This window comes from Alligator mississippiensis, chromosome 1 (assembly GCF_030867095.1).
Source record: "Alligator mississippiensis isolate rAllMis1 chromosome 1, rAllMis1, whole genome shotgun sequence".
Lineage (NCBI taxonomy): Eukaryota > Metazoa > Chordata > Crocodylia > Alligatoridae > Alligator > Alligator mississippiensis.
Genome location: NC_081824.1, coordinates 325,404,952 through 325,431,590, shown reverse-complemented (window position 1 = coordinate 325,431,590; position 26,639 = coordinate 325,404,952). Strand labels below are relative to the sequence as shown.

Sequence of the window (26,639 nt, the reverse complement as noted above, 5' to 3'; positions counted from 1 at the left end):
AGGGACCTAGGCATTTAGGAGATTAATTGAAATTTAGGCTATCATGTGGCTAGGGGCATGTGTATACTGCAGACAGCATTGTACGGTGAAGGTACCCAAGGTCTTTTGGGTACTAGAAGGAGTTTAGTTGCAGCAGTGGTGAAAGGTACTTGAACTTACTTTTGCAGGAAGCATCTACAAATTATTTAGTGGCTTGTTACCTGATGATGACGTGTTTTATAGTAGGGTTTTTATCCAGGTTCTGTTGACTCTGAGTGAGAAGTTTTAGGTAAACTGAACATTACCAAATAGTTGAATTTGTTTTATGCAATTTAATCAAACATAGCTTGTAATGCTGGGACAAGATCCATCCCTGTGTCCTTTTTCTCTGTCCTCACCCTACTAGATTGTTTAAACATTAATTAATCCATTTGGGTTTTTTTTTAAGTAAATAGATTATGATATATTTCAAACTCTTAAAAGTTGATTTGACATGTCAAGATGTCAGTACTTATTTAATCAATGAATTAGTTATTGCTCTCCTATTCTTTATACTATAGATACTCTTAAAGTGTGTGGGTTTTATTGTTTGTTTGTTTGTTTGTTTTTTGTTTGTTTGTTTGTTTGTTTTAATACCTGTTTTGGTGTAGATTTCATAGACATTAGGGCTGGAAGGGACCTTGGAAGATCATTGAGTCCAGCCCCCTGCCCCAGGAGCAGGAAGTCAGCAGGGGTCATAGGATCCCAGCAAGATAAACATCCACATTTCTCTTGAAAGTGTTCAAAGGAGGTGCTTGAAGCACCTCCGGCGGCAGTCTTTTCCAGACCTTGGGGGCTCGGCTCGGACTGTAAAGAAGTTCTTCCTTATGTCCAGTCTGAAATGGTCCTGAAGAAGTTTGTGACCGTTTGACCTTGTTATCCCCCAGGGCGCTCTGGTAAACAAATATTCCCCCAGATCCTGGTGAGCTCCCCTGATAAATGTATAGGTGGCCACCAGATCACTCCTGAGCCTGTGCTTTTCCAGGCTGAAGAGTCCCATGGCTCTCAGCCTCTCATCATAAGGTCTGTTTTCCTGACCTCTGATCGTGCACGTGGTTCTCCTCTGCACCCTCTCAAGCTTCTCCACATCCTTTTTGAATTGCAGAACCCAAAACTGGACGCAGTACTCCAGCTGCGGCCTCACCAAGGCTGAGTAAACGGGAGAATGATGTCCTGGGATTTGCTTGAGAAGCATCTATCGATGCAAGCCAGGGTTTTGCTCACTTTACTAGCCACAGCATCACATTGAAGGCTCATGTTCATCTTGTGGTCAATCATGACCCTCAAGTCCTTTTCGTCTGTAGTGCTAGCCAGTGTAGCACTGCCAAGCCTATAAGCATGCTGCAGGTTTTTCTTCCTGAGGTGGAGAACCTTGCATTTTTTTCAGTGTTAAACACCATCAGGTTCTCGTCCGCCCATTTCCTGAGCCTGTCAAGGTCCGCCTAGATCACCCTTCTATCCTCAGGCTTTACCCCAGAGTTTGGTGTCATCGGCAAACTTGGCCAGTCCGCTTCTGATACCAATGTCCACATCATTAATGAAGATGTTGAATAGTGTTGGCCTTGAGGGACCCCGCTGGTCACAGGGCAGTATGACGATTAACTTCCATCAACCACCACCCTCTGGGTCCGACTGTGGAGCCAATTCCCCAGCCAGCAGATTGTGGTGAAGCCGAGGCCGCAGTTGGCCGGTTTCGCCAAGCGGTGATCATGGGATACCAGATCAAAGGCTTTTTTGAAGTCAAGATATACAACATCAATTTCCCCTCTCTTGTCCAGGTGATAGGTCACCTGGTCGTAAAAGGAAATGAGATTGGTCAAGCAAGACCTACCTGCAACAAACCCATGCTGGCTATCAGTCAGGATGCTGTCATCAGCCAGTCTGTTAAGAATGGCCTCTTTGATAATCTTTTCTAAGACCTTCCCCAGGATAGAGGTCAGGCTGATGGGCCTATAGTTTGCCGGATCCACTTTCCTCCCTTTCTTGAAGATAGGCACCACATTGGCCTTCTTCCAGTCATTGGGCACTTCACCAGAGCACCAGGAGTTCTTGAAGATCCGTGCCAGGGGCTGAGCTATGATGCTTGCCAGCTCCTTGAGTACCCTGGGGTGTAAGCTGTCGGGGCCAGCTGACTTAAAGGTATCCAGCCTCTCAAGGTGTTCCTTCACGAGGTCAGCGTTAATGGAGGGTAAGGAATCATCCTCACCCAGATGTTCCTGTCCTGTAATGGGCAGGGGTGCCCCGTGGGACTGGTGAAATACTGACACAAAGTACCCATTTAGTAAGTTGGCTTTTTCTCGGGCATCAGCTGTCAGTTGTCCCATGTGGTTTAGCAGGGATCCGATGTTGCCCTTGCTTTTCCTCTGGCTCCCCACAAAGCTAAAAAGTGACTTTTTATTGTCCTTGATACTTGTAGCTAATTGGAGTACCATCGCAGCCTTGGCTTTTCTGTTTTTTTCCCTGCAGGTCTGGACCAATGCAGAATATTCCTCCTTGGAGGTGGATCCAGTTCTCCATCCTTTGTAGGTCTTTCTTTTTAGATGCAGGAGGTCTGTTAGTTCCCCACAGAGCCAAGGGGGCTGCTGTGCCCTTTTGCTGCCTTTCCTAGGAGACAGAATAGACTTAGCTTGTGCATCCAGGATCGCTCCCTTGAGGAGCAACCACTTGTCCTGAACTCCCCTCCCCTTTGGGTTGTGGTCCCTTAGGGCCTCACCTACAAGCCTCCTGAGCTTGTCAGTCAGCTTTCCTGGAGTCGGACTTCTGTATTGCTGACTATTGCCAGCTTTATGGTGGATGGTGAAGGTGATCAGCTCATGATCACTGTTGCCCAGCTTCCCTTCGGACACCACAAATTGAAGACAGTTTAGAGCAATATCTTATAACAGTACAAAAATATCAGCGTTCTGATAGTTATCCTTTAATTTCTGTGCAATGCCTAAGGAGTTGGCTGCTGATCTGATTAGATTGGTTGATACTGTCCCATACCCCTTAATATTGAACTTTGAGAAGATAAATACTCAGGGTATTAATCTATTTAATTAATTATCTTCAGCCAGTTCTGAGGACTTTTAATATGTAATAATACTTTTGCATTTGTAAGTTGTAATATTTGCTAAAGCCTTTTAGCCAAGTATTTACACCAACTGCACGTATAACTCAAGTAGGAGTTGCTTACACCTAGGCTATACAACACCTATTTGCATAAAAAGTGTGTAGTCCTAGGCTTAAAACTATACCCTCAAAATCTGAGCTCTCTGTGAATGAAAGAAAGGTTAACAGATGCACTGAGGTTGTAATTAGCTCCAGGGCAGTGGGAAGGCACCAGCTATTGGCAGAGGAAGAAAGAACCTCTGAAGCATGCATCCCAGTTCTGTGCTCTAATCATTGTATTGTCTTTTCAAAGTATACACATACCAAAGAAGAATGCAAAGCTTGTCTTAGTCTTGTATCAACCTGTTATTGTTCAATGGGGCCTCTTTTGCGGGGGGGGGGGGGGAGGATTATAATGAACTTGGCCTTTTGAATCTATAAAGGATAAAAATTTAAGATTATACACTTGGATCAATAAACTATTTCTTCTAGCATGTGTGTTGGTTACATGGACAAGCTATTCTCCATACTACACGTGTGTGTGTGTGTGTGTGTGTGTGTGTGTGTGTTGGGTTACTTGTTTTAAGTGTTAGACAGGAGGTGGCAACCTCTGGCCCCTGTGCCAGATTCAGCCTGTGAAGAGGGCCAGGATGGTGCACAGATTCAGGTAGCATGCAGCTATGCTAAACCAGCTGTCTCCTCTGCAGTACCCTTTTCTGCAGCCCTCCCTGCTGCTCTCTTGTTCCTGTGCCTCCCTTGCAGAGGGGGTGAGTGTTTGTAGAGATGGGAAATGTAGGCAGCTTGAGCTCTCAAGGGGGCAAAAATTGGCAATCCACAGCAGGGAGATGAGTTGCAAGCTCTCACATGGTGTGGCAGTGTTGCTGCCCCCTGTATTACACATTTCTATCATTCCAAGAATATTTTCTTATGCTTTGTAGTATCTTTTCCCCCTCTCCCTGTGTCACTTTATTCCTTCATTTTTTTCCCCTTTTGTAATAATTTATTTTTATTGGAGAGATTGGGGGGGATGCCAAAACACCAAGTCTGTAGCTTTAGAGGTGCTTCTGACCTACCTGAAAGATATGACATGATACCAGTATCTACTTATTTTATTTAAGCTCGTCTCAATACAGAACGCTTTCGAAGCTGATGTACTTTCTCTTCCCCCCTCTTTTCTCCCACTCCCCCTACCCATCATGATTTGAAAGGTTGATCTTGACGGTTGCGCAAAAATCTTTTTTTTCAGATGCATATGGTCGGAACAGGTTTACCCCTTAAATGTTCCTTGCATTCTTGGACACTTGATGCAAGTGTGTAGCTTTTTTGCCTTTCTAAACTACTGCTGCTTCTTGCTATCACAGAACTGATCTGTGAGTGAACCTGGTAACATTATTTTTAAGGATGTCCAGAAGTTCCTATTTTCAGTTGTTTGTAACTTTGCCACATGTCTAGTGAATGGTTACATTCTGATTATCCAGGGTAAGCACAAATGTATTGATGTTTCCTTTAATCAGCTCTAGTACACTTTATGCTTTGGAACAGGGACTTGACATTTGGCAGGAGAATACCCATTGTATTAGTGGCATGGCTTTTTCTTTTCCTATGAAACGGCACATAGACTTGGACAACTTGCGTATTTGAAACTTTTTAGTTTGAATGCGTGCCAGAGACATGCCAGCACTTAAGGTGAAATATCTGGAGATTGTCTACCGTGAGCATGCTCAAGCCTCTAATGTTGACCATATGGTGCATGACATCTTCATTTAGCAATGAAGCAATGTGCCATTTTATTCATGGCAGCAGCAGGAATGCCAGACTTCCTTGGTAATTGCTGCTTTCTTTGAGGGTACATGCAGACATTTGCAGGGTTAGATTGTATTGAAAATGGCCTTCTTGTCTAACTCAGCTTGCCCATGTGCAGACCTTATACTTGGATCCGTAGTTTACACTTCTATCAACCTAACTGTACGGAAGAAGTTCAGGACAATTAGATCAGTCTAAAAGTGGCCGACTCAAAGTGAAATGTACCTCCAAGGTAATCTAACTTAGATTGTGTCCAGCAAGACCGATCTTACTGAACTTGTGCAGCCCCAGGGCTGGGAAAGCCCAGCCACCGGCACCTGCCCCTGGGGCTTCACTTCTACTTGCCTCCTGGCATTGAGCAATTTCTAGCTCACATCCAGATGGACACTCAGTCCTCCACCTCTACCCTCCCCTCCCCCTCAATCCAACAGGTCACTTCAGGTGCTGTCTTTACCAGCATTCACTGATATTGGGAACCAAGGAGTAAGTCGGGGTAGGGGAGGGATGGGAGGGTTGGTTTGCTGGTGGGAGGGGGGTGTTCATCTGGGGATGGGGCAGGTCTGTTCCTGGGAGGTGTGGGGGAGAGCCTCCCAACCCCCCTGCAAGCCTCCCTGATCCTGCCAACCCTTGTGCAGACCCTGCCTCCTCCCCGAAGCCCCCTACATCCCAATAAACCTTTGATTGGGTGGCCATTTTAACTTGATCTACCCTCCTCCAACCTCCCTAAATGTCTGTAAATGTCTTATCCATGATTTTTCTGATTGTGTCTGGGCAATAGACTAGGATGTTTAAGACATCTAGTATCAGGGGTGGGGGTTGTGCTAGATGACTGCTATGAACACAGAGGAAGCAGCCCTGTTTGAATGTGGTGGGAAAAGATCAGTGAGACAAGGAATGTTGAAAGGGTAGGGGAGAAGAACTGAGTCCATGGAGTACAGGAGAGACTAGGAATAGAAAAGGTAGATTGGGACTGAAGTATACTCAGAGCGGGAGACTAGGACTGGTTTGAGAAGTCAGAGATGCCCGATTCTGGGTACTGTGTAGGCAGGGTGAACAGGTTTGGGGTGATACACTGGGGTGCAAAGGAGATGGGGCAGGGAGAGTTGAGCTGAGGCAAAAGGGGTCAAGCTTGGAGGGAGTAGAGAGATTCCAGTAAAGGATTCTTTCTTTGAGTGCAGCGAATGGAACACAACGTCCCAGAACCTCACCATTATTTTGCTATCAGCCTGGCTGTAAAACTCACTGGCCAAAATGTCTGTTCTTCCTCTAATGCTAATCTGCAAGGAGGATGACAACCTATTACTACTATTAAGTTCAAGTGCTTGAAGTCTCTGTGGTGTGTGTAGTGCTTTCAGCCCTGATGATGACCAGCTTGGATCCAATATGATAGCACTAACATTTTCTTTTTGCTTTTTTTAAAGTTAAGAATTCTGTCGTGTGAACTGTGCCTTGTGGGTAACTTGTAAGAAGATTTGGGATGGTTCATTCATTGACTTTATTGCTCTTTGGACCAATTAGGAATGAGAGTGCTGTAGCACTGTATGCTTATCTGGTTTTCTGTTTTTCATTTATCCATTTAAATTGGATTTAGCTTTGGAATCGGGTGAGTGGGTAGTGGAAATGGGGGGTCTGAGGCTGGAGTTTTGCAATACAGTGCAGTGACTTGTAGCAAAACAGCAATGTAAAAGGAGGAAGAGGGGAAATAAAGACATTCTTACAAACTTTCAAACAAAGAAGAAAAACTTGGCCATTTAAGAATGTTTTGAGACTTGATGAGCAATGATAAAACTATTATACTTGTATTTTAAAGCTCTGAATTTTAGCCAGATTGTTGCCTCACTCGGTCAGCAGCAATTGAGAATAGTGTTAGGCCACAGTGGGGAAATAAATTAAAATGTTATAAAGCTACTTAAATACAGATGTCATAACCAAAGAAATGAATGGTGTAGGCAGCTAAAATTACTTTAATGTTGTAGTTTTTTATGTGGTTTTGAGTGACTTCATGATCCCCAAAGGAAGGCAGGATCATTAGGGGCATGATATTAAAAATATCTGTGTTAAATTGAACAACGGTCTGAACTATGTCTGTCTTTGATAGCAATACTTACTATGTATAAGTTGGCACAGACCTTTTCTTGATGCAGGTGGAGAAGTGAAATTTAGATAAACTGCCCATTTGACATTTCATCATAACCTAACTGAATTAATTAATTCACCATAAAATGCATGTTTCAAGTGATAAAACCATGGAGATCTATTAGCTTTTTAAAAAAAAATGTCTTGCAAACTTAGAATTATATTAATTCTATAATTATTTCTCTTGTTATAGCAATTTAAATGATTCACTAGCCAAATCTTATTTTTCTCAGTGTAGAGATTGGTGAAAGTGTAAGAGGGGAAGATGTGTATATCATTCAGAGTGGCTGTGGAGAAATAAATGACAACTTGATGGAGCTCCTCATCATGATAAATGCTTGCAAGATTGCATCGTCATCCAGAGTGACTGCAGTTATTCCATGTTTTCCATATGCCAGACAAGATAAGAAAGATAAGGTAGGTGAAATGTATTTCACTAAGAAAAACTGTATCAGCCTGTATATAACTACTCCCACTGGCATGTTTGGAGATAATAAATAAACTTCCCTAAATATTTATAGCGTGGACAGACCTAATACTTGAATTGTTCCAAGAGTGCCACTGATTTTGGAAACAGTTCAAAATTGTCCTGCATCGGAGGTGTATGCATAAAACGGAAGTAACAGTTCCAAGTGGAAGGGTCAAGTCAGACTGCCAACAAGATGTGGTAGTGAGTATGCAACCCAATTGCAATAGCCTACTCCTCTTTCTCACAAACACTGAGTTGAAGACAGATGCTTTCTGGCTTTTTTTTTTAAAGAAACTTGTGGTGGCCTCAGTCAGGGTACCATCCAGAGGTGCATGTATAGGATTAAGGTGCTGCTTGAACCCCTGTTTCTTAGTTGCTGATGGGCTCCATGTTCTGAAGCTGCCAGAATTTTTGTGGCTTTTAAGAGCACTTTCCCCTCAAGCTGATCATCAGTTTTGCTGAAGTTTCTGGAAATTGATTTTGGTTTTGTACATCCCAGGCTGATTTGGGAGTGATGGGGTGGCCAGATTTGGGGAAGGTGGCTGCCTGGACTGTGTGTCTGGAGACTCAGGACAGCTCGGTTTTTAAAGAGTTGGCTAACTTCATTCTATTGGTGGCAGTGGAGTTCTTAAGTATCCTCTGCTGGGGCCCCTGGCCCATAGGCTCTCAGAACCAGGGGTCCAGGCAACCCTTCAAGTTGACCACTTCCCACCTCAAATAAGCCTATGATGCATGACAACCTGGTTAGTTGCTACCAGTGGAAGGAAATTGACCAGCTCATTAGAACTGGCAGAGAGCTGCCTCCACAATTTCTAACCAGGGACACTGCAGTCAAGTGCAAGCAATAGTTTGGGCCGCTCGATTTTTTTTGCTGTGTACTAGAGCAGTCAATTGCTGGGTGGGGGTGGAGAAGCAGGAGCATTGCAGCATGGGGTGTCTGGAGGACCAGCTAGACAGTAATTGTGGAAAGCTTTTTGTACACAGTCAGGTCTTAGAGAATCAGTAATACTTGATTATCCAGGCATACTTTTGAAATGTTTCCGGTGATTTTTAAATTGCTGTTAACTGGCTTGTATGTTTAGACACTTGGGGTGCCTGGAGCCCATGGAGGGAGGCTGCTCTGAAGCACTGTAATTGCAGCATGTTGGATTAGATGCAATTAATCAAATCTACCAGTGTGTGCTAATTGGCGCGTTCAAGCAGCCTCTGTCTCATGTACCAGCATTCCCATGCTGAAAAATGGCAGGGGAAGGGGAAGTAGTAATTTTCCCAAGCAACTTTTATTCTATGTAGGGGAGCTAACAGTACAGAGGAACTGGGAAATGAAGGCAAGATTTTTGTTGTCTCACAGCTTCAAAATGCATTGACACGCTGTTTGCTTTGTTCAAAATTGTGGTTAGCTGATTTAGAATTTTTTTTAAAGCAAATTGATTGCTAGAACCAATAAACATCCTTCTTGATAAAAACAAGGTAACATACTCCCCTTAAGTATATTTCCGGGAGCGTTAAAATGTCAAAATTCTCTTGTGTTCCAGCTGAGGTACAAATAATTCAAGTGTTACAGAAGGGCTACTCTTGCCAAAACTAATCTGAAAGGGTTTGGTCAAAAATAAGTGAGGGACTGCGGTTAGTTGAACTGGAATATAAGGATCTCTTGCATCTGTATGCTTCTATGGGCCATCTTGATGTAATCCTTTAAAAAAAATAAATAAAAAAAATCCAAGGGAGTGGAGGGATGAGGTTAAAGCAGTTAAAGTACCTACTAGTTTCATTTTTATTATTTATGGAGAGCCATGGATTTACATGACTGAGTAGAAGCAAATTGCCCTTGGCCCTACCAGAAAGATTACAATGTAAAGGCAGAAACAGATGGGCTACATGTTCTGTAAGACTCTGCAGACGTGTTTATGGGCTACTTAAGCTAAAGCAGCAGTTCTCAACTATATTGTACTCAAGGTTAAATTCTAAGCGCCTCTCGGAAAATGCCAGCTCTTAGTTTTCACTTGAGTGGTATCTTTTTTTGTTGTGGTGGTGGTTTTTCCACTAAAAAGTAAATAAATAAATTTAAAGAGCAATTCTTGTGTTACAAAGAACTCTGATCACGATAGGTCAGAATGCTTTTAACGCTATCAGTTCCCATTGAAAACCCTGGATTTATAATTTTTGCACATCTAATAGTGTGTGGCACCCTCCAGCATCCTCGAGGGATCTCAAGACATCCCAAAATGTTACAGCACCCTGGTTGAGAATTGCTAATCTAAAGAAATATGGCAAGATTCCTGTTTTTGAGACTGGTCACCATGAACATCGTAGTGTTAGCATGACATTGGGGAGCTGGAGAAACTGTTCCAAGTTTAATACATACCTAAAAATTGTCTTTTTGGGGAAAAGCCAAAACCACAGCATACTTCCAAGCAACACCAGAAATGTCTTAATATTCTGATAAGGATATTCTGTGTTTGGAGGTGCCTTCTAAGGATCTAGGTAATAACTAGACTCTGACCTTAGGTAGTGAAAGATCTAGTTTCTAATCCCAACTTTTTTGGGGAATGCCGTGACATTTCTCTTATCCTGGGGCAGTTGTTTCATACCTCTGTGCTCTTGTTTCCACATCTGTAAAATGTCAAGCACTTATTTTTTTCTCATTCTTTATAAAACAACCTTGGCATCTGGCTCTGCAAAAGGTCTTATAATTATTAGTCGGGGTAACATATAGTCTAGGCCATAGCAGAAGTGCTCATAGCATGGCCCTGTCAGGCTCTAACAAATCTGCACATTCCACTAAATACCTTGTCACAAGGACGCGAAAAAGGACATGAAGCCTGAAATAGGCTGGGCATTTGTCTGCATTGTAAACATCTGTGTAGTATAACTTACTTGAATTAGCTTGGGTACTAGAAGCAGTTTTGCCCCAAGAGCATGGAGCTCTGTGTGGGTTGTTTTTTTTGTCTTGAGTACTGTGCTGCCATGTTTACATTTATTTCCAGGATATGACCCAAGTTTAAATTAACTAGGTTGGGTGCCAGAAGCCTAATAGATGCTGCCTAGAGCACAACAGAGTTTATTTTCCCCAGTTTCTGTATACTGCTATTACTAGACTTCTTCGGGGACCAATCTGGCTCATTTAAAGTAAGTCCAAATATCTCTTGGGTATGTTGCAGTCTGCACTATAGACTTACTCAAAGTATGTTAATCTTCAGAGTGCACGGTAAGATTAGCTTGTGTCGGCTGCTGCAAATGAGCCTTTGAGATAGATTTGAAAGTATTATTGAAAGGAGGTTTGGAGTTCTGCTGCTGCTAGAATCTTATTTCTTTCACTTTCTGGAAGGGGTTCCTGGGGCCTTGATTAGATGTCAGGTTTTTATATAAATCCTAAAACAGAAGTGATCTTTATTAGTCGGATTATCTTAATGAAGCTGTGTGGGGAAATTTTTTGAGTTGTATTTTAGATGGTTTATTTTATCTAGGATATGATGCCAGTCCTGTAGGTATAGTGGGGGTGGGCAATTTCTTTCTGCTGGAGGGCCACTTAACGAATTGTGGTGAGGTGTTGAGGGCTGCAAGGGTAGCCCCAACTCTTGACAGGTGCCCCACCCCACTAGTCACCATCTTGGGACCAGAAGTCCCACCCCCTTTGCCACCGGAAGTCTCTCCACTTGCCCAGGAAGTACTCCTTTTGGGAGGGGGGATTTGCTTGTATATTGTGTGTAGTGGTAGGGAGGTGCATGTGGATGGATGTGGAGTGTATGTGGCTGGGGGTTGGTGTGAATGTGCAGGGGGTGTGATGGGGGAGGGGTGTTGGGTGTGTGGGGGGACAGTATTGAGGGGGTGTATATGTGGGTATAGTGTGGGGTGTAGGTGGGTTGGGTCTGTGCATGAGGGGGACTTCCCCCTCCCCCTTGCCCAGCTCCCCCACCCCCCCCCACCTGCTCATTATGATGTGTCTGAGCCTAGTCCATCCACCAGCAAAAGGTGGGGTAGGGGTAGGGGAAATCAGCACTGCCTGTCTGGCTTGCAGCATGTTGCAAAGGGGTGGGAAAGCAGCTGCTGCCAGAGGGCAGTAAGGGAAGCTGGGAGGCAGGGGGAGCCAAGCCTGATACTGTTGGCTCTCTTGGTCTCTATCCCAAGCCTCCCTAGCAAGGCTACAGCCAGGCCCACACTGAATCCTGCTGTTGCTGCTGCTCTCGCCCCACTTGCTTGTCCCACACCTGCGGGGCAGGACTTTGTGAGCAGCTGAGCTCCTTTGGGTCCCCTCCCCCCCCAATCTGCCTGCCCTGCTCCCCTCAACACTGCAGTTCCCCAGGCGACTGCAGCAGTGGCAATAGCAGCCATGCTTGGAATCTGCCCGCTGGCCAGGGCTGTGGCCCTCTGGGAGAGACTTGGAGTGCAGCACGTGCTGCCCCAGGCAGGAGTCAGCGGGACTTGGCCCTGTGTGGAGGGGCAGCTGCCAGATGGGCTAGATACAGTTAATTGGTAGGTGCCTGCCTGTGGGCCAGATCTAGTCAGCTGGCAAGTCAGATCTGGCCTGTAGACTGTTTTTTGCCCACCCCTCAGCTATAGGCTAATTTGATAGACAGCCAATGTAGTCTGAATAGTTACTTGGATGTTCTAGATTCTGGCTCTGAACTCCTGAAGGTTTGAACCATATCAGGTCTTAGCAGCTTATTCCTTTATGTAGCTATTGAGTTACCTGAAAAACTTTGCTAGGTTTCCTTGAAATTGAGTGTCCACTTGGTGTATGTGTGCATTCTAGATTTGCAACTTTAGAAATTGTTTAAATAATCTTCTTTTGGTTTTCTTTGTGGTGCTTGTGTTGCAAATAACTTGTCCAGTGTTGTGTTTTATTTTGATGAAGGCAATATAATAAACTGCTTAAAGGCTATATAGCCTGAACTTCACCTTTTTTTTTGCCTTCACCCATTTTAAAGGCTACTAAATAAAGTGCATCCTTTGTGTGTAGGGTGTTGCATGATGTGGGTTTCTCAAGTCTTGAAGTAATCGTCCTCTAATTTTGGTAGACTGGTGAACAACTTTTAAATAGCAAAGAAATTATCTCCATAATGAAATGTTATTAAGTAGGCAGGAATTTTTATTACCAATTTTATGGAAATTGACAGTGGATGCCTTAAATTCCTTTTAAGAAACTGCTTTGTTAAATGTAGGAATTCACTTAAGAGATCTTAGGGTCAACTTCAGACCTTGCATAGAGTGCCTGCCTCGTTCACTGTTGCTTCTTGCATCTGCAGTTGTTGAACATATATTCCTAACTATGTAACATCTTTTTATAAGGCAACTTAACTACTACCAATTCCTAGAATTTAAACGGTGTTCCTTAATCTGTTGTACTGTGTCATTGGAGTTTTTCTTGCTAGAATTGAGTCAAATTACCTATTCGGTTTTAAGTGATAAAGCATGGGCACTTGTGTTAACATCTTCCTGGCTTGAAGTTCACACAATCTTTGTGATATTCTAAAGCAGCTCATAAGCCCAAATCGGCCTTTATGCCAACATCAAAAAGGTAGGCAGTGTGAGGAAACCTTATGTTTCCACTGTCTTAAACAAATGCTGATCATTCCCCCACTCGTTTAAACAAAAAAAGAAAAGAAAAAAGAAACTCTTCGTAATTCTTCAGGCTGGCATCTTGTTGATTTCTATGCGGTGTCTTGTAGGAGACCCCAAGAGAAAATAAATAATACAGGAAACTTTGCCTCAGTTGTTGAACCAATGTCCGGTCATAGTGTTGACTTGCCTTAAATGTTCATCTTAATGGACGTGAAAAGATTTGCTGACTACTGCTACATTTTCTTCTATATCAGTTATGTTCTACAATATGTATCTGCATATATTGACTATATAAACGGGGCGAAGGGGTGTGCGCACTCATGCACTAAGTTGTTCTGACTTTGAATACAGAGTTTGTAAATTTGTTTGGAATCTGTTTTAGTTGAATGGCACCTAATAATAGTTAATAACCGTAATTCTCAACAGCCTTCAAACAGCTATCACGTGCTTATACCTTATGGTCAGACTGAGAAACTTTGTGCTTTCCTGTGCATTTTCCAGGGTCAGCTTGAAAATGTTCTTCGTATCACTTCCTGTTTGTTCAGTACAAATGTTTTATTGATCTGAACAGATGATGACCAGATTTACCTGGCTAATTCCAAAAAGTTGCCAGTAGAAAGCTTTGTAGTGTCTTACTTTAGACAACATTATTTTAGAAGCTTTCCTGCCTTTTTGAATTTCTGATGCTAAATTTTCAGATACTGCTGCCTTATAAAGCAAGTGGCTTATTAATGCCATGAATTCTATAGTACAGGCTGGGGAAGAGGAGACATCACTAGTGAAAGGGAAATCCCCCTTTCAGGCTCCTAACCATAAAACAAATAGCTGAGGTACTTGTGGAAAGTGGAAGGAGTGGAAATGGCATTTAGGGGACTGAGAGATGACATGAAGGCTGAAATCAAATCGTGTCAGCAGGGAACAAAACTTGTATTGAAACCTTTTGTTGTTTCCAAAACATCTTAAAGCTGACCTGAAAAATGTCTGGTCTGAGCAGTTGAACCAAGTTGACTAGGTGACCAGAAATATGGATTATCATGGCCCAAAAGGTTTATAATAAAACAAGGAAGATCCAAAAAGCTTTAGCCAACTTGTATCTTACTAAGAGATGAACTGCTGCAGTGACTTATGATGCTGTAAGATCACCTACTTTAGAGGGGTTGCAGACCACTCTGGAAGCCTGATGCCTGAATGTGGAGTTAATGCCTGACTGCCAGCTAGAGAACTAGGTGGAAATATAGTAGTTTTAACTTGATTAATACAAAGGGCAGAAGATGAAGAAGATTTTTATAAGTTCATTTTGGTGGGGTGGTTTTTATGATCATGGTAGACTGCCTCTGAAAGAATTATGAAGCTCTTGCTTTGCGCTGTGGAACCACCTAAGTGCTATTGATCCAAAGTAATTTGGGCAGGTCAGGGTTAGAACCATAGAAATCCCACTTGAACCAATGAAGGGTATGGGACTTGTGGCATAACCAAGTACCAATAAGGACACAATTATACATTGGTAGTGACATAGCTTGACTTAATTTTGCACACTAAAATTGGTAGGTGAGCAGAGGTGCTTTGGAGCTGGAGGAATTTTTACAGGGACTTAATAACCTCTTTGCAGTAACTTGGCAGATGAGAATGTAGCTGCTAGCAAATAACTGAAGGTGATTTGCCAGTAGTATAACACAGACTAACTTTTCTCATTTATATGGGGGGGAAAAAAGGAAATTGCTTTAGGAATTTTAATCTAAGGTTAAAGTATTCTAAAGTTCCTGAACTGCCTAGTGCACTGGGTCTCAATGATGATGCTGTAAGATCGTTTTCAGTGGCATGTAGTATTAGCACTTCTAGGTGTGCAATCCTCATTCCTTTTTAAAATCTCTGGATTTATCTTGTGAATCCATAGTGTCCAAAACATTCTGACCTCTTATAGTCTTCCTGAGTTGTTTGCAACAGATGTATTGTGCTCTTTTTTTCCCCACAGTTACAAAACAAATGAAAGCTAAGAGCTGGCATTAAAGCTGTCTCCACTGGATCTAGGGTTAGTTCCATGCTCTGGATTCTGTGGAGTTTTGGTTTGGATGCTGCTGGTCTATTCAAAACAAATCCATTCCAATTCCCAGTTTTCCACCAGATGGAGCTGTTGCATGCATACCTATCAGTTCTCTTCTTTGTGTGAGCAAGAACATTCTCTTCTGGAGTGTGAGCAAGAAATTTCTACTAATTTTGATATCCCATAGTCCTTTTAATAGCAGAATCCACTCTGCTTTATTTTTTGTATTTTTAATTTTAAGGACTAAGTTCAGTGTATGTGAATCGTGGTGTCAGGAAATTGGTGTTGCCCATCTCTGAGAATGGGCTGAAACCTTAGAAGTGATGACTTTCCTCCCCCTCTTTATTCCTGTTTCACTACTTGCAAAGGTAGTCCAAGTTTTTTGAGGTAATAAGCAGATCAGAACAGTGCGATCCAGATAAATTTATACTTTTTTTTTTTGTAGGTTAGTTTATTAGCAAGACTCTCCACTGAAAGTCTAATTTAGTAAGACTGTTTAGGCATAGAGTTCTCTGAAATAGATGTGTTAAAGGGCCTTCACTTTAGTTTTTCTTCCCTTCCTCCTAGTTTTGTCACTATATATCCCGTTGTCTCATTCAGTAACTTTACATAGTAGTACTTATTTTGCACTGAGATTAACAAGTGATAACAGGTTGGGATATTGCAGAAAATGTAAAGGAAAAATCTCTATGATCAAATCTAAGCTTTAGTCTACTCTTATCACCTTTTTACAGCTCTCTTAATGCATGTTCGCTTGTTTCTCAGAGTCGTGCTCCAATCTCAGCAAAACTTGTTGCCAATATGCTGTCAGTTGCTGGGGCTGACCACATCATCACCATGGACTTGCATGCTTCGCAAATACAGGTAATTACAGGTTCTTGTTGTTTGTGGCTAGGAATTTCACTGAGTTTGAGACAGGTTAATTCTTTCTTCAAGACTGCATTAGACTTGTTTCTTTTCACAGCAGAGAGCACCTTTTTGAAAACATAATTCTGATGAAGATGTTGGTGGGAGGGAGTTGTGGAAGGACATTATACCAACAATGTTAAAATATGAATTTCTGCTGCAAAATGCAATGGAGAAATTGCAGATCAAGAAGTAGCCCAACAAGTCACAGCTACTCTCTTCTTGATAGAGAGTAACCCTGATCTAGGTAGTATATTTGCCATCATCATCACTTTCAGTTCAGAGTGAGGTTTTTCAGTAGGTTTTTGGAGTAACTTTAAAGTGTACCAGAGACCCCAATAGACAGTATCTAGTGCAATATTTTTTCGGTATTTTTGCTAATAAAATAATTCTTTCAGTTCTTGCACATTAATCAAGAAGCAGAGATTTGGCTTGTTGAAATAGTAAAGTATAAACTTAAAAATGACATTCTTAACTTTTTGTTTTGTTTTGTTTTATTGAGAGAAGTCTTAATATGTAGCCTCAGACATGTGGAGTAGGTGTTGGCTACATGTACTGCTTGAAGTGGGGTTCAGAATCTCTTTTTCTTGTACTCCAGCACATTTTTTCCAGTGGTGGAAGACAACGAGGTCCAGAAGCTATTCTTTAAAAATCTTAATTTTTTAATGGATATTAATTTGTAGGTTAATCTTCTTTCTGTATTCTTACACTTCTTTCTCCCCTGCTCCCCATCCCCTCCCCACCAATAAAAACCCCCAAAAGCCCTGCTACTCCCTGGCTTTATAGTAGGAAGTCACCTGTGATCTTTACTCCTCTGTATCTTGCTTATAGATGGGATTTTTAGCAAGTGCGAACTATTGACTTTAGTGTTGGCCTAATTGTGCTCCCACCAAAGCTTTCTATTCCATTAAAAGCAGAATTAGACGGGTGGAGCATACGTTGAAAATTTACCTTAGGTGTTTAAAACTGGTGATGACTTCAAAATTTTCCCTTGTGTATGAGTGTTTGGTTTTTTTTTTTAAGTTGCCAACAAGGAATAATGGAGAATTAATATACACTGATAAAAGCTATTTTTCTGTTTTGGGCTCTAGGGTTTCTTTGATATTCCGGTGGATAACCTATATGCAGAACCTGCAGTGTTGCAGTGGATTAAAGAGAACATTTTGGAATGGAGAAACTGTATCATAGTTTCACCTGATGCAGGTGGAGCAAAAAGGTAGTATGCAAGCAGTCAGTTTCCACTAAGTTCAACTACCAATATACATTACTTTTTGTGGTTTTGCTGTAAGTGGTATGAAGCATAGGTTGCAAATGCTGATGGGTTCCAATTCTGTTGTAATGGGACACTTGTTCTTCCAATGCTGTTTGCCTTTAGTAATAACTAAGAACTTTCTTCACTCTAAGGAAAATCTTTCTTTCTTGTTCCCTGGTTATGACCTTATTAGCAGAGTCTCTTTACAGGAGGGAAGAGGTTTTTCCTGCTGCTTGCTTCCTTAGCCCAGGTGTTGAACTTCCTGCTTAGCTCTGGAGCTGCCTAGGCTTCCATTCTCTTTTAAAGCATTTGGCTTGCCCTCACTTACCTGCTGGAGTTTAGGTAAGAGCTTACTTGAGTCATCTTTTTGTTGTAGAGTGGTTGTATTCCTTCTGGGAATCACTGGCTCAAGTTGTGTACTATGCATCTCAGAACATCAGTTTGAAAACATGAAATGAGTTTTTTTTGCTTTATGTGGTATTGGGAGGATGGAGAAGTGCCAGACTTGCACTATTACTTCACTCCTTAGCATCTCTCATCGAGCATGTTGCCTTTTACCTAGTTCTGATGGTCAGATTGATGCCAGAGTACAGAATAGTATATAAAATGTGTGCCATATCAGGTGGAACACTTCTCAGGCAAAAATGATTAGTGATGCAGCTCTTGAAATTGAAAGAAGACTTAGGCCTCCACCTCCTCCTAGCTTTCTATCAGTGGAGAAGGGATGGCAGGAGGTATTAGGTTTGCTGGTCCTTTCACTACTAGTGGTCAACTGCCCTAAAATGACAAAACATGGTTCTTTAGACAGAATCATGAGTGGTGTTACTGCAACAACTTTCCCCCACCACACACACAGGGGGCAATTGGGCTAGCTAGGAGTTGGTTGGAAGCCCTGAGTTCTTCCAGAGGAAGCTAATTCTGTGTGCGCATCAATTCCTATGGTCTCAAAAATGCTTTTTATGAAACATTAGACATGCACATCTCTTTCTATCAAACTTACTTCTCATGGTTTCTTTTACAGACTTGATTCCCAAGGAACATTTGCTTGTATTTAATGATTCATATTTTCATCTTCTCTGCCAACCAAATTTGGGGGGGAAATATCCTAATGATGTAAAGAAACTGGCAGATGTTTACTTGCATTACCCTGTTTGGAGTACAGCATTTCCTTCCTGAACTCTTTAATAGAAGGTCCACTGAACTAACACTAGGAGCAATAGAAGTGACTGAAAAGTAAACAGAATGTTTTGATTTTAAACGTTCATGTTTTCTGCGTAAGTGGAGATAGGTAGTTAGCTGTGTTCATCTGAAGTTGGACAGAAGACAAGGTCAAGATCTACCTTTTTATAGGCTACCTGAATCAGATGCATAAGCTTTTATGCTCAAGAGCACACTTCATTATTAGGTGCTGCCTTCTGCCTGTTTCCTTCATAGATCTGGAAGTATTACAGCAATAGAAACAATTTCATGCATGATCTCCAAAGTTTGGAAAATCTGGATTCTGGCTGCTTCACTTCCTCTTTACTCATTTTCCTATTGGCTGCTTACCCTATAAAAGGAATCTTATCAGTGCAGTAAGGCATAAAACTCCTCTTGATACTTAATGCGTCTGAGTAAACAGGTGTACGTATTGTGGAAAACAGCACTGTGACAAAATGTCAAACCACTAACCTCTTCTAATCGCCTCTTTCTGATTTAAAAAAAAAAGTCACTTTTTAGATTTAGTTTCTGTAGGAATTTTTTAAAGCTGAATATAATAATGGTTCACCATTGTTTTGGGTGGTGTATGAATAGTTTGTACTTGGAAGATTGCCTTCTATCTGCTGACTTTATCAGTCTATGAGTTTTTATTTTTAGATGCTTTGGGAAGACTTGAGACAGTAATTTTTAATGGAAGGTACAGCACGGAAAAACAATTCAAACGTATTACTCTAATAGGACCATATTGTGCAGCGATTGGAATTTTAAAGTTGTTTGTTTAATTTTTTTTTAGTGGAGCTCAGACTGGCCAAAAAGGTTACTCTGTGAGTGTTTAGGAAATCTTTACTAATCAATACTGACTTGTTAGTTATTTTTCAAGTACTAAGCAGTTGAAAGGTCAAACTAGAGTAAATAAAGACCTGACTGCTGTGCCAATTTATAGGTAACGATACTGCTGGATTTTGTTTTTTAAATCCCTGGTGTCTGTAATTTTCAGCTGAATGAGACCTTTAAATTCTTTTTGTATCTGCAGAATTGAGGCTACTTCTGTAGGAACTATCTAGTAGTCTTAAATCCTTAAGTGGTGATACAAGATTATGAATACCTGGATTGTTCACGTGTATTTTGCTTGACATTGCATGTGACAATCTCAGTCCTAAACTCTAATTTGCATGCATCTCATCTAAAGTGCAACATCTGTCTTCAAAATTGGATGTCTTTAACCAGTCAAATTTGGTAATACCCATAAGTAATTCAAATAGTAAAAAAAAAAAAAGCTAAACAGTAGCTAAAATATTAAATATGTTTGCCTTTCCTAACCAAACTCCTTGTAGTTCTTTTCTTCCAAATTCAATATCCTTCTTAGTCCCTATCCCTTGCCCACCAGCAGTCCTGAAGGAAAAAAACGTTTCCTTGAAAACAGAAGATGCGATGGTATCTGAACTCCCAGAGAGCAGCCTTTTCTTCTCATAGAAGCAGTTTGAGAAGAGTTCAAGCAGCATACCTGTCATCTTTTCATATCTGCATGGAGGGTGGGGGGGACTACAATATGACAAAGGCCAAAATCTGTTTGTAACAGTGGTCTGTAAGCAGCTTTTGTTTGATTCATAAAGGAGTTCCTTTGCCTTTTAATGATACTTTTTATAGCCCAAGTTTATTTAATCTGCTTTTATAATGTAACTATAAGTAGACACAACTTCAGAAGTTCAGTTGCATTGCAGTTTGCATTGTGTCTGGGACACTGGAGCGAGTAGCAAGTAGTAATTAACCTATATTTTTCCCAGTAAAAAGTGTATCATGTAGGGTCTTTTCCTGGCAAAGTAACAAAAGCATGCTTTTTCAGTCATCTGAAAAAGAATAATGGATTACAAATACTGCTAACTACTCCAATTCTGGCTAAATTCTTGCTGGCCTTATCGAATGTGTTCATTTGGATGAAGGCCTTTTTTGTAAGCAAGTAGTTTAGTGCCAAAAAATTAACTCAACCCTCAAAAATGCGTAGAATGAATTTTCAGTGTTTAAGATGCTGTGTCTAGAAGACTCATTGATTAGCAGAGGACCAGCTTTGTTACTAATCACTTCTGTACTTCTAGCATTTGCAAATGACTGTTGCTCTTAAATATAAGTATTGCTACAATGCATGTTTTACAAGTATATGTTTTGATTCTTTCTTCAAACAGGGTTACGTCAATAGCTGACAGATTGAATGTGGAATTTGCTCTTATTCACAAGGAAAGAAAGAAAGCTAATGAAGTGGACAGAATGGTCTTGGTTGGTGATGTGAAAGATAGAGTAGCTATTCTTGTTGATGACATGGCTGACACATGTGGCACAATTTGTCATGCAGTAGACAAGTAAGTATAAACTGGCCCTAGTCCCCACCATGTAGGCATGAGTATATTGTAAGCAAACCTAATTGGATCATGCATGCTTCCAAGTCAGCTTAGTCTAGGTAGTGCAGTCAGTGTCTAACTCCAGATAAGTAAGGCATAATTGCAGGGTCCGACTGCTTCTCTAATGCCCTTCTTTAGGCTGCTACTCACAGCCCAAAATGAGCCCCACCTTCTGCCCTTCTGCTTGTTTAAAATCACAGTCCCAGAGTTGTAGCTAAACTGTGAGCACCTTGGCTTCTAGTGTAGAGATGCTACAGCGGGGAAGCAAGGAATACAGGCTTTAGCAAAGGTAAGTTTTGCTAAAAGTAACTCCTGTAGCTCTCAAGAGGTAAGACTCTGAAAAGTAACAAATACACACCTTCCAGTCTTATAATTTTTTTTATTGAATCCAACATTTCACCAGAGCTTTAGGCTAGGCATAATCTATTCTGCATGTGCTGCTTGCCTGTGGGGATGAAAAACTGAATACAGCTGAACCAGCTCTTCAGTAAGCTGGTCTTTCTGCTGTATGTTCAGTGACAAAAAGGCTCTATCACGCCAGTTATATTTTGACACATACATACTTCCAGGATAGTAGTTGGAGTCATTGGGACTACTTTTTGCATACATTTAAGTGTTTATGGAATAGGGGCTTCAGACTAAGCTCTTTAGGATAGGACCATCTCTTGCTATATTTGTACTACATCTTGGAACACCCTATTTGAAAGTCTGATCTGCTATTACAGTACAAATAAAAACAAGCATAGGTTGAAAAACATTTTTAGTAAGCATTCTCGGTGTACAACAGAAAATACTAAAAACTTGTTTCTCTGCTACCTTATGGCAAACCTTAGTTTCTCTTTGTGTCTCCATCTTGTACTCTATCTGAGCTAGAAAATTGCTGGCATTTCAGGGCCATCTCCTCCTTGGGCTTCCTCTTCTCTCTCCTTTTTTTCCTATTCCAGTTTTTGTAGCAGTCCTTGTATAAAACATCAGTTTCCCATACCTGGAACTAAGAAAGCAAAGGGATGTTAGTCAAAACCTGTAACCTTTCCTGCTTGTCTGGAGTTGTTTGTGTTCTGCCTTATTTTCATTTTCCATGCTTCCTTCACTTTCTTTTTAGTGTCAGCAGTACACTAAAATCATGTACACTACATATCATGCCTCATCTTAGTTACCTAGGCTTTTCAGTGCAAGACCATTTTTGGGAGGGACGGAATTGGAGGTCCACGGCCATCTCACTCTTGTCACGTAATCGCTCATGCAAGTTGTGGTGGTTTTGAGTACAGCCTTTCTAGGTAGTAGCTAGCAGTAAAGCTACTGCACTATGGCAACTCAGTCTTTCCACCATACTGATGTTGAATTATAAGAAGCTTTTATTGCTCAGGAAGCAACTTCAGCAGGGAGTTGCTGCTAGAATTGACCCTTCTATTGAAGGGTGTTATAAAACTTCAGTTTAATGCTTCTTTTGCGTCCTGGGCTCACATTACTCAGTGTCCAGATATAGGAGGAACAAAGCACAAGTTACAACAACTTATGAATGTTATGGAGCACCTGCATGAAGAAAATCCTGTAGCATGCAAATAACATTGCTTTTTTTTTTCCTTTTATTGATAGCTGCTTACAGTAAAATACTCCACTTGTCTGACTATCTCTTCCTCTCCCTCCTTAACCATATATAATGCTTCTAGCTTCTTGCTTTCCTTGTGTTCCTTACAAACATAATTGTTTGAATTACAAATGCAAATAAATACTTGGCCTGTTTCCCATTGGGGCTAAAGGTATTCACAAATTCCCTGTGTTGTTTGTTTGATTCTGTATATCATCTACTTTAGGGCTTTTCAGCTTCTAAGAGGCTACGGACAGAAACCCTCACAGGGCACACCAGCGGGGGCTGCACATACCCAGGCCTCAGCAGGGTGAGCCACAGGTCTCCTGGACTATGTGCCATGGGGATGCCCCACCACTGTGCTTCGCACTTGCACCCCCTCCCACTGCTGCATCTCATGCCTGCACAGTACCAGGCTCACCCTCAGCCTGCACCACACTGCAGTGTCTTGCCCCCTGAGGTGGGTGCAGGCAGCAGAAGCCAGAGGCACAAAGGGGAGCCTAAAGACTCCAGCTACTGTTGCAGCCAGAGCAATGTGGGGAATGGGTAGAACCCTGGGGCCTCAACTTAATCCTTCACTGCCTGCATAGCACCCACAGGCAACCAGTTGGATGTCCTCGGTCTACTTGCTGAAAGCTCAAACCTAGAATTTAGTCTTTGAGGATAGTATTACTTGCCATTATTCATTTGCCAGGAGCTGTTCTGATCTCTGCTAAATTTTTACAAAGGTTAACCTCTTTCTCTTTTTCGTGTGAAGGAATCTGTATGTCAGTTAGTTTTTAAATAGTATTTCTTTGGAAGTGGCAAAGCCAGGTGGCCTTATTTAAAATCTGTGTATTTAAACGCATAGTAACTGGTTTTTCTCCTGTTCTATAGGTTGTTATCTGCTGGAGCAACCAAAGTTTATGCTATTCTCACTCATGGAATCTTCTCTGGTCCTGCTATTTCTCGAATTAATAATGCTGGATTTGAGGCTGTTGTAGTAACTAACACAATCCCACAAGAAGAGAAAATGAAACACTGCCCCAAGATTCAGGTATTGCCAGGGCAGTGAAGGAGGTGCGGGGTGGGTCTTCTGTGCCTTCCCTGTGGGCCCAGAGTCCTCCAGCCTCTTTCTGTATGCCAGCCCAGCTGCAGACAGACAGGGCCAAGTGCTGTAGTCTGGATGAGGGAGAGGGGTGTGAATATCTATGCATTTGTGCTTTATCCTGGGAGAAAAGCAACTCTCCTAGGAGAAACTGAATGTCTGTACAAAGCCTTAAATAAACCCCTTGCAGGCTTGTTACTCACTTTATCTATCTGTACATTACAAAATAGTTGCCAAAGTTTTGGCATAGTTAGCTCACGTTTGTAGAATATTCCTTGTTTCTCAGGAGAGACTCTAATGGCCGCTGGTCTTAGCAATAATAAACTTGTGTATTTTATTCGGTTTTAGGTTATTGACATTTCCATGATCCTGGCCGAAGCAATCCGAAGAACACACAATGGCGAATCAGTCTCCTACCTGTTCAGCCATGTTCCATTGTAACCAAGAGATTATACTGTGCCTTTGCATAGGCTGCATCAAACAGCACTGTCGTTATTATAAATACTACAACTTGATAATGAACACCTTTTAAAAAGCTTCAGAGCTTGCATACTTAGTGATCCTTTTGTTTTCTGATTAATCTTTATTTGTTGAAAATGGATGACAGCTCCATCTTGAAAAACCTTTTATGAATTCCCTTAAAGGCTTTAGGGGTTTGACCTGTGACTTATTCTTACAGGTAGCTTGTATTTCTTTGTCTGACTACAGCAAGAGGAGTAAAACATTTCAAAATTTAGGGCTACCTCTGGAAGTCCCTCAAATCTATCTTTAAGATATTGCACATTGGTTTATATTTAATAAAAACTTGGATGGACAAAGAGGTGGTTCTCTGGCTGTGTGAGATTTAAATCTTGTTTAAGGTTGTTAGATACATATCTTTTTGCCTCCCTAGTGGAGAGAGTTCAAAGCATTTTCCCTGAAGTTAAATAAAATTCTGGAGCTTGATGACTATCTCCTTCACATACCTCATGGTTAAACTTGTTGAGCAAGTCTTATTTTTATAGGGTTGGTATGGCCATGGCTTTGTGATTACTTGCTCATGCTGTCACTGCTAAAATGTTACTTCAGATGTCTGTTCTTAAAACTGGGACCAGATTCACCACATATCTACCTGTGATACTAGAATATCTGCATTCTAAACTAAAACTAAACTAGTACATTGTATTAAAAGATACAAGGTACATTTTGCCACATTTAATTTTGTCTATTAATTAAACTTTCAAAGAAGCTACTGATGCCTAACTTGATTGCTCTTCTGTTTTTAATAACAGTGAATATCACTTATCAAAATTATAAATTTCCATAACAAATTTAATCAACTCTAGGTATCTTCATATTATTCAGTGCATTGTATTTTACAGCATGTGAAATTCAAACAGTATAATCTTGCTTTTTGTGGTCATCTAGGTGGTTTGTGATGGTTAGTGAGCCTTTTTGTCTTTGAGTGCAAAGACATTTCATAGTTTAATGACAGTTTTCCTGTTTTTTTAAGATGGAGGAGTATATAACATTTCAACTATAGTCTAGATAGCAAATGCAGATGTATCTCTATTTATAAAAAGCCTATAAGGTGTGATCCCTGCCTGCATTTGTCTGACACCATAATGTACATGCATTCAACTTGAGTAGGCTTCCCTACTTTTATGGGGAAGGTAGTAGAGCATGACCTTTTTATATTCTGTGAGATCACTTTTATTGGTTTGCTGCCACCATTGGTTTGGTTGGCTCTCAAGTCTCAAGTGCCCTATAAATAGGGAGTCAAAGCCATTTTGAAAGCAATTTAACAGCTGAAATGCTGGGACTTTGTTTTTTTTTCTTATAGTTCATTATTAGATACAGCTGTCATCAGTAATTAAGGTTTTAAAATCTTGTCTACTGGAGCCTAGAACTTAGTGTTCTGAAGAGCCTTACAGGTCTAAAAGGAGAGTGTGCTGAGCCACAGACATCACATGTTCATTTACTTGGATCATGCCAGATATTGAAATACAAGTATAATTTTAAAAAGTCTCTTGTGGCTGTGGATACCACAAACACCACAAGATTTCAACCAGTTCTTTGCTAGAACTGCTCTACTAGGTCACAATGCACTTAGAATATTAGACTAATATTGATATTTACCATTTCAGTTTCCTCCTAATAATTCTCAGACTATTACATCTAGGTATTCTTTTCAGTACTATGCTAGCTGTCGTACGTTTTGTTCAGTATTAAAAAAATTCCATTGTACTCCTTACAGAAAGTAGAGGAATGGTGGTGGTAAAAAGCCTATCTGCGTCACTCATCCAAAGCGAAAATTCAATTCTGGAGTTTCATCCTATTTAATTTCTTATTCTGGTTTTATTTTTAAATCTCTGTAGCACAACAGGATAACTCTACATTGCCTACTGGCTGCGGAAAAGTTTTTTTTTATCTAACCCCTTGTCTTAAAGTTGTATTTCCTAAAATGCTATTCTGCAGTGAAGTCTCTACTGCAAAACTGTGGTTGTATAGTCTTGATCATACCAAAGTTTGGTTGACTGAAAACTTCAAAAGTTTTATCATACCTCTCCTTTCATTGGTTTGTTTAGTATTCTAAAAAGCATCTGTTGGTGTTTTGAAGATCAGGTCTCTGTTACAAATGAAATGTTGAATGGGTTGCCTTTTTTATTGTGCTCAATAAAATTTTTAATTGTGCTTTCAGGCTGATTTTGAATTTTTTAAAATTCTTTTGGTAACCCAAAGTTTATGGAGACAATTTTCTTGAAGGAAAGTAGGGAGGGAAATATGGAACTTGGTATGCAATAAGCCTGCCTCAGTTCTCCTGAATAATGGTAGGAGATGTTAATCGCAGTACACTGAACAGACCTTCAGAATAGAGCCATACTTCTCCCTGTTTTATCTGATCTACAGAAAATAAATAAATAAAATTGACAAACTTTAAATTTTATTATTGGACATCCGATTTAACACATCACACAAATGGTCAGGCCAGATTTCTCAAGTTATTAATGTTAACAAGTAATTTTTGCATTTCGGGCACTTTAAGCAATGGCTTGAAACACTGTAGGACTGAGGTTACACAGCCAGACCAAATGTCTTTCAGGTGTCCATAGGA

General features: G+C 41.0%; 1 protein-coding gene across 2 annotated transcripts in view; it reads left to right on the top strand.

The window, feature by feature from the left end:
- PRPS2 (phosphoribosyl pyrophosphate synthetase 2) overlaps nucleotides 1–26,218 on the top strand; it is a 33,167-nt gene extending 6,949 nt beyond the window's left edge. The window contains exons 2-7 of one of the 2 annotated variants that reach the window (XM_006258896.4): nucleotides 7,281–7,464; nucleotides 15,885–15,983; nucleotides 17,117–17,241; nucleotides 20,658–20,831; nucleotides 23,335–23,494; nucleotides 23,894–26,218. In XM_006258896.4, coding sequence (XP_006258958.1) covers nucleotides 7,281–7,464; nucleotides 15,885–15,983; nucleotides 17,117–17,241; nucleotides 20,658–20,831; nucleotides 23,335–23,494; nucleotides 23,894–23,986 — 835 coding nt within the window. In that variant the 3' untranslated portion in view covers nucleotides 23,987–26,218. The remainder of the gene's footprint in view (nucleotides 1–7,280; nucleotides 7,465–15,884; nucleotides 15,984–17,116; nucleotides 17,242–20,657; nucleotides 20,832–23,334; nucleotides 23,495–23,893) is intronic. The other variant, XM_014607776.3, reaches the window with a different exon arrangement.
- The last annotated feature ends 421 nt before the right edge of the window (nucleotides 26,219–26,639 follow it).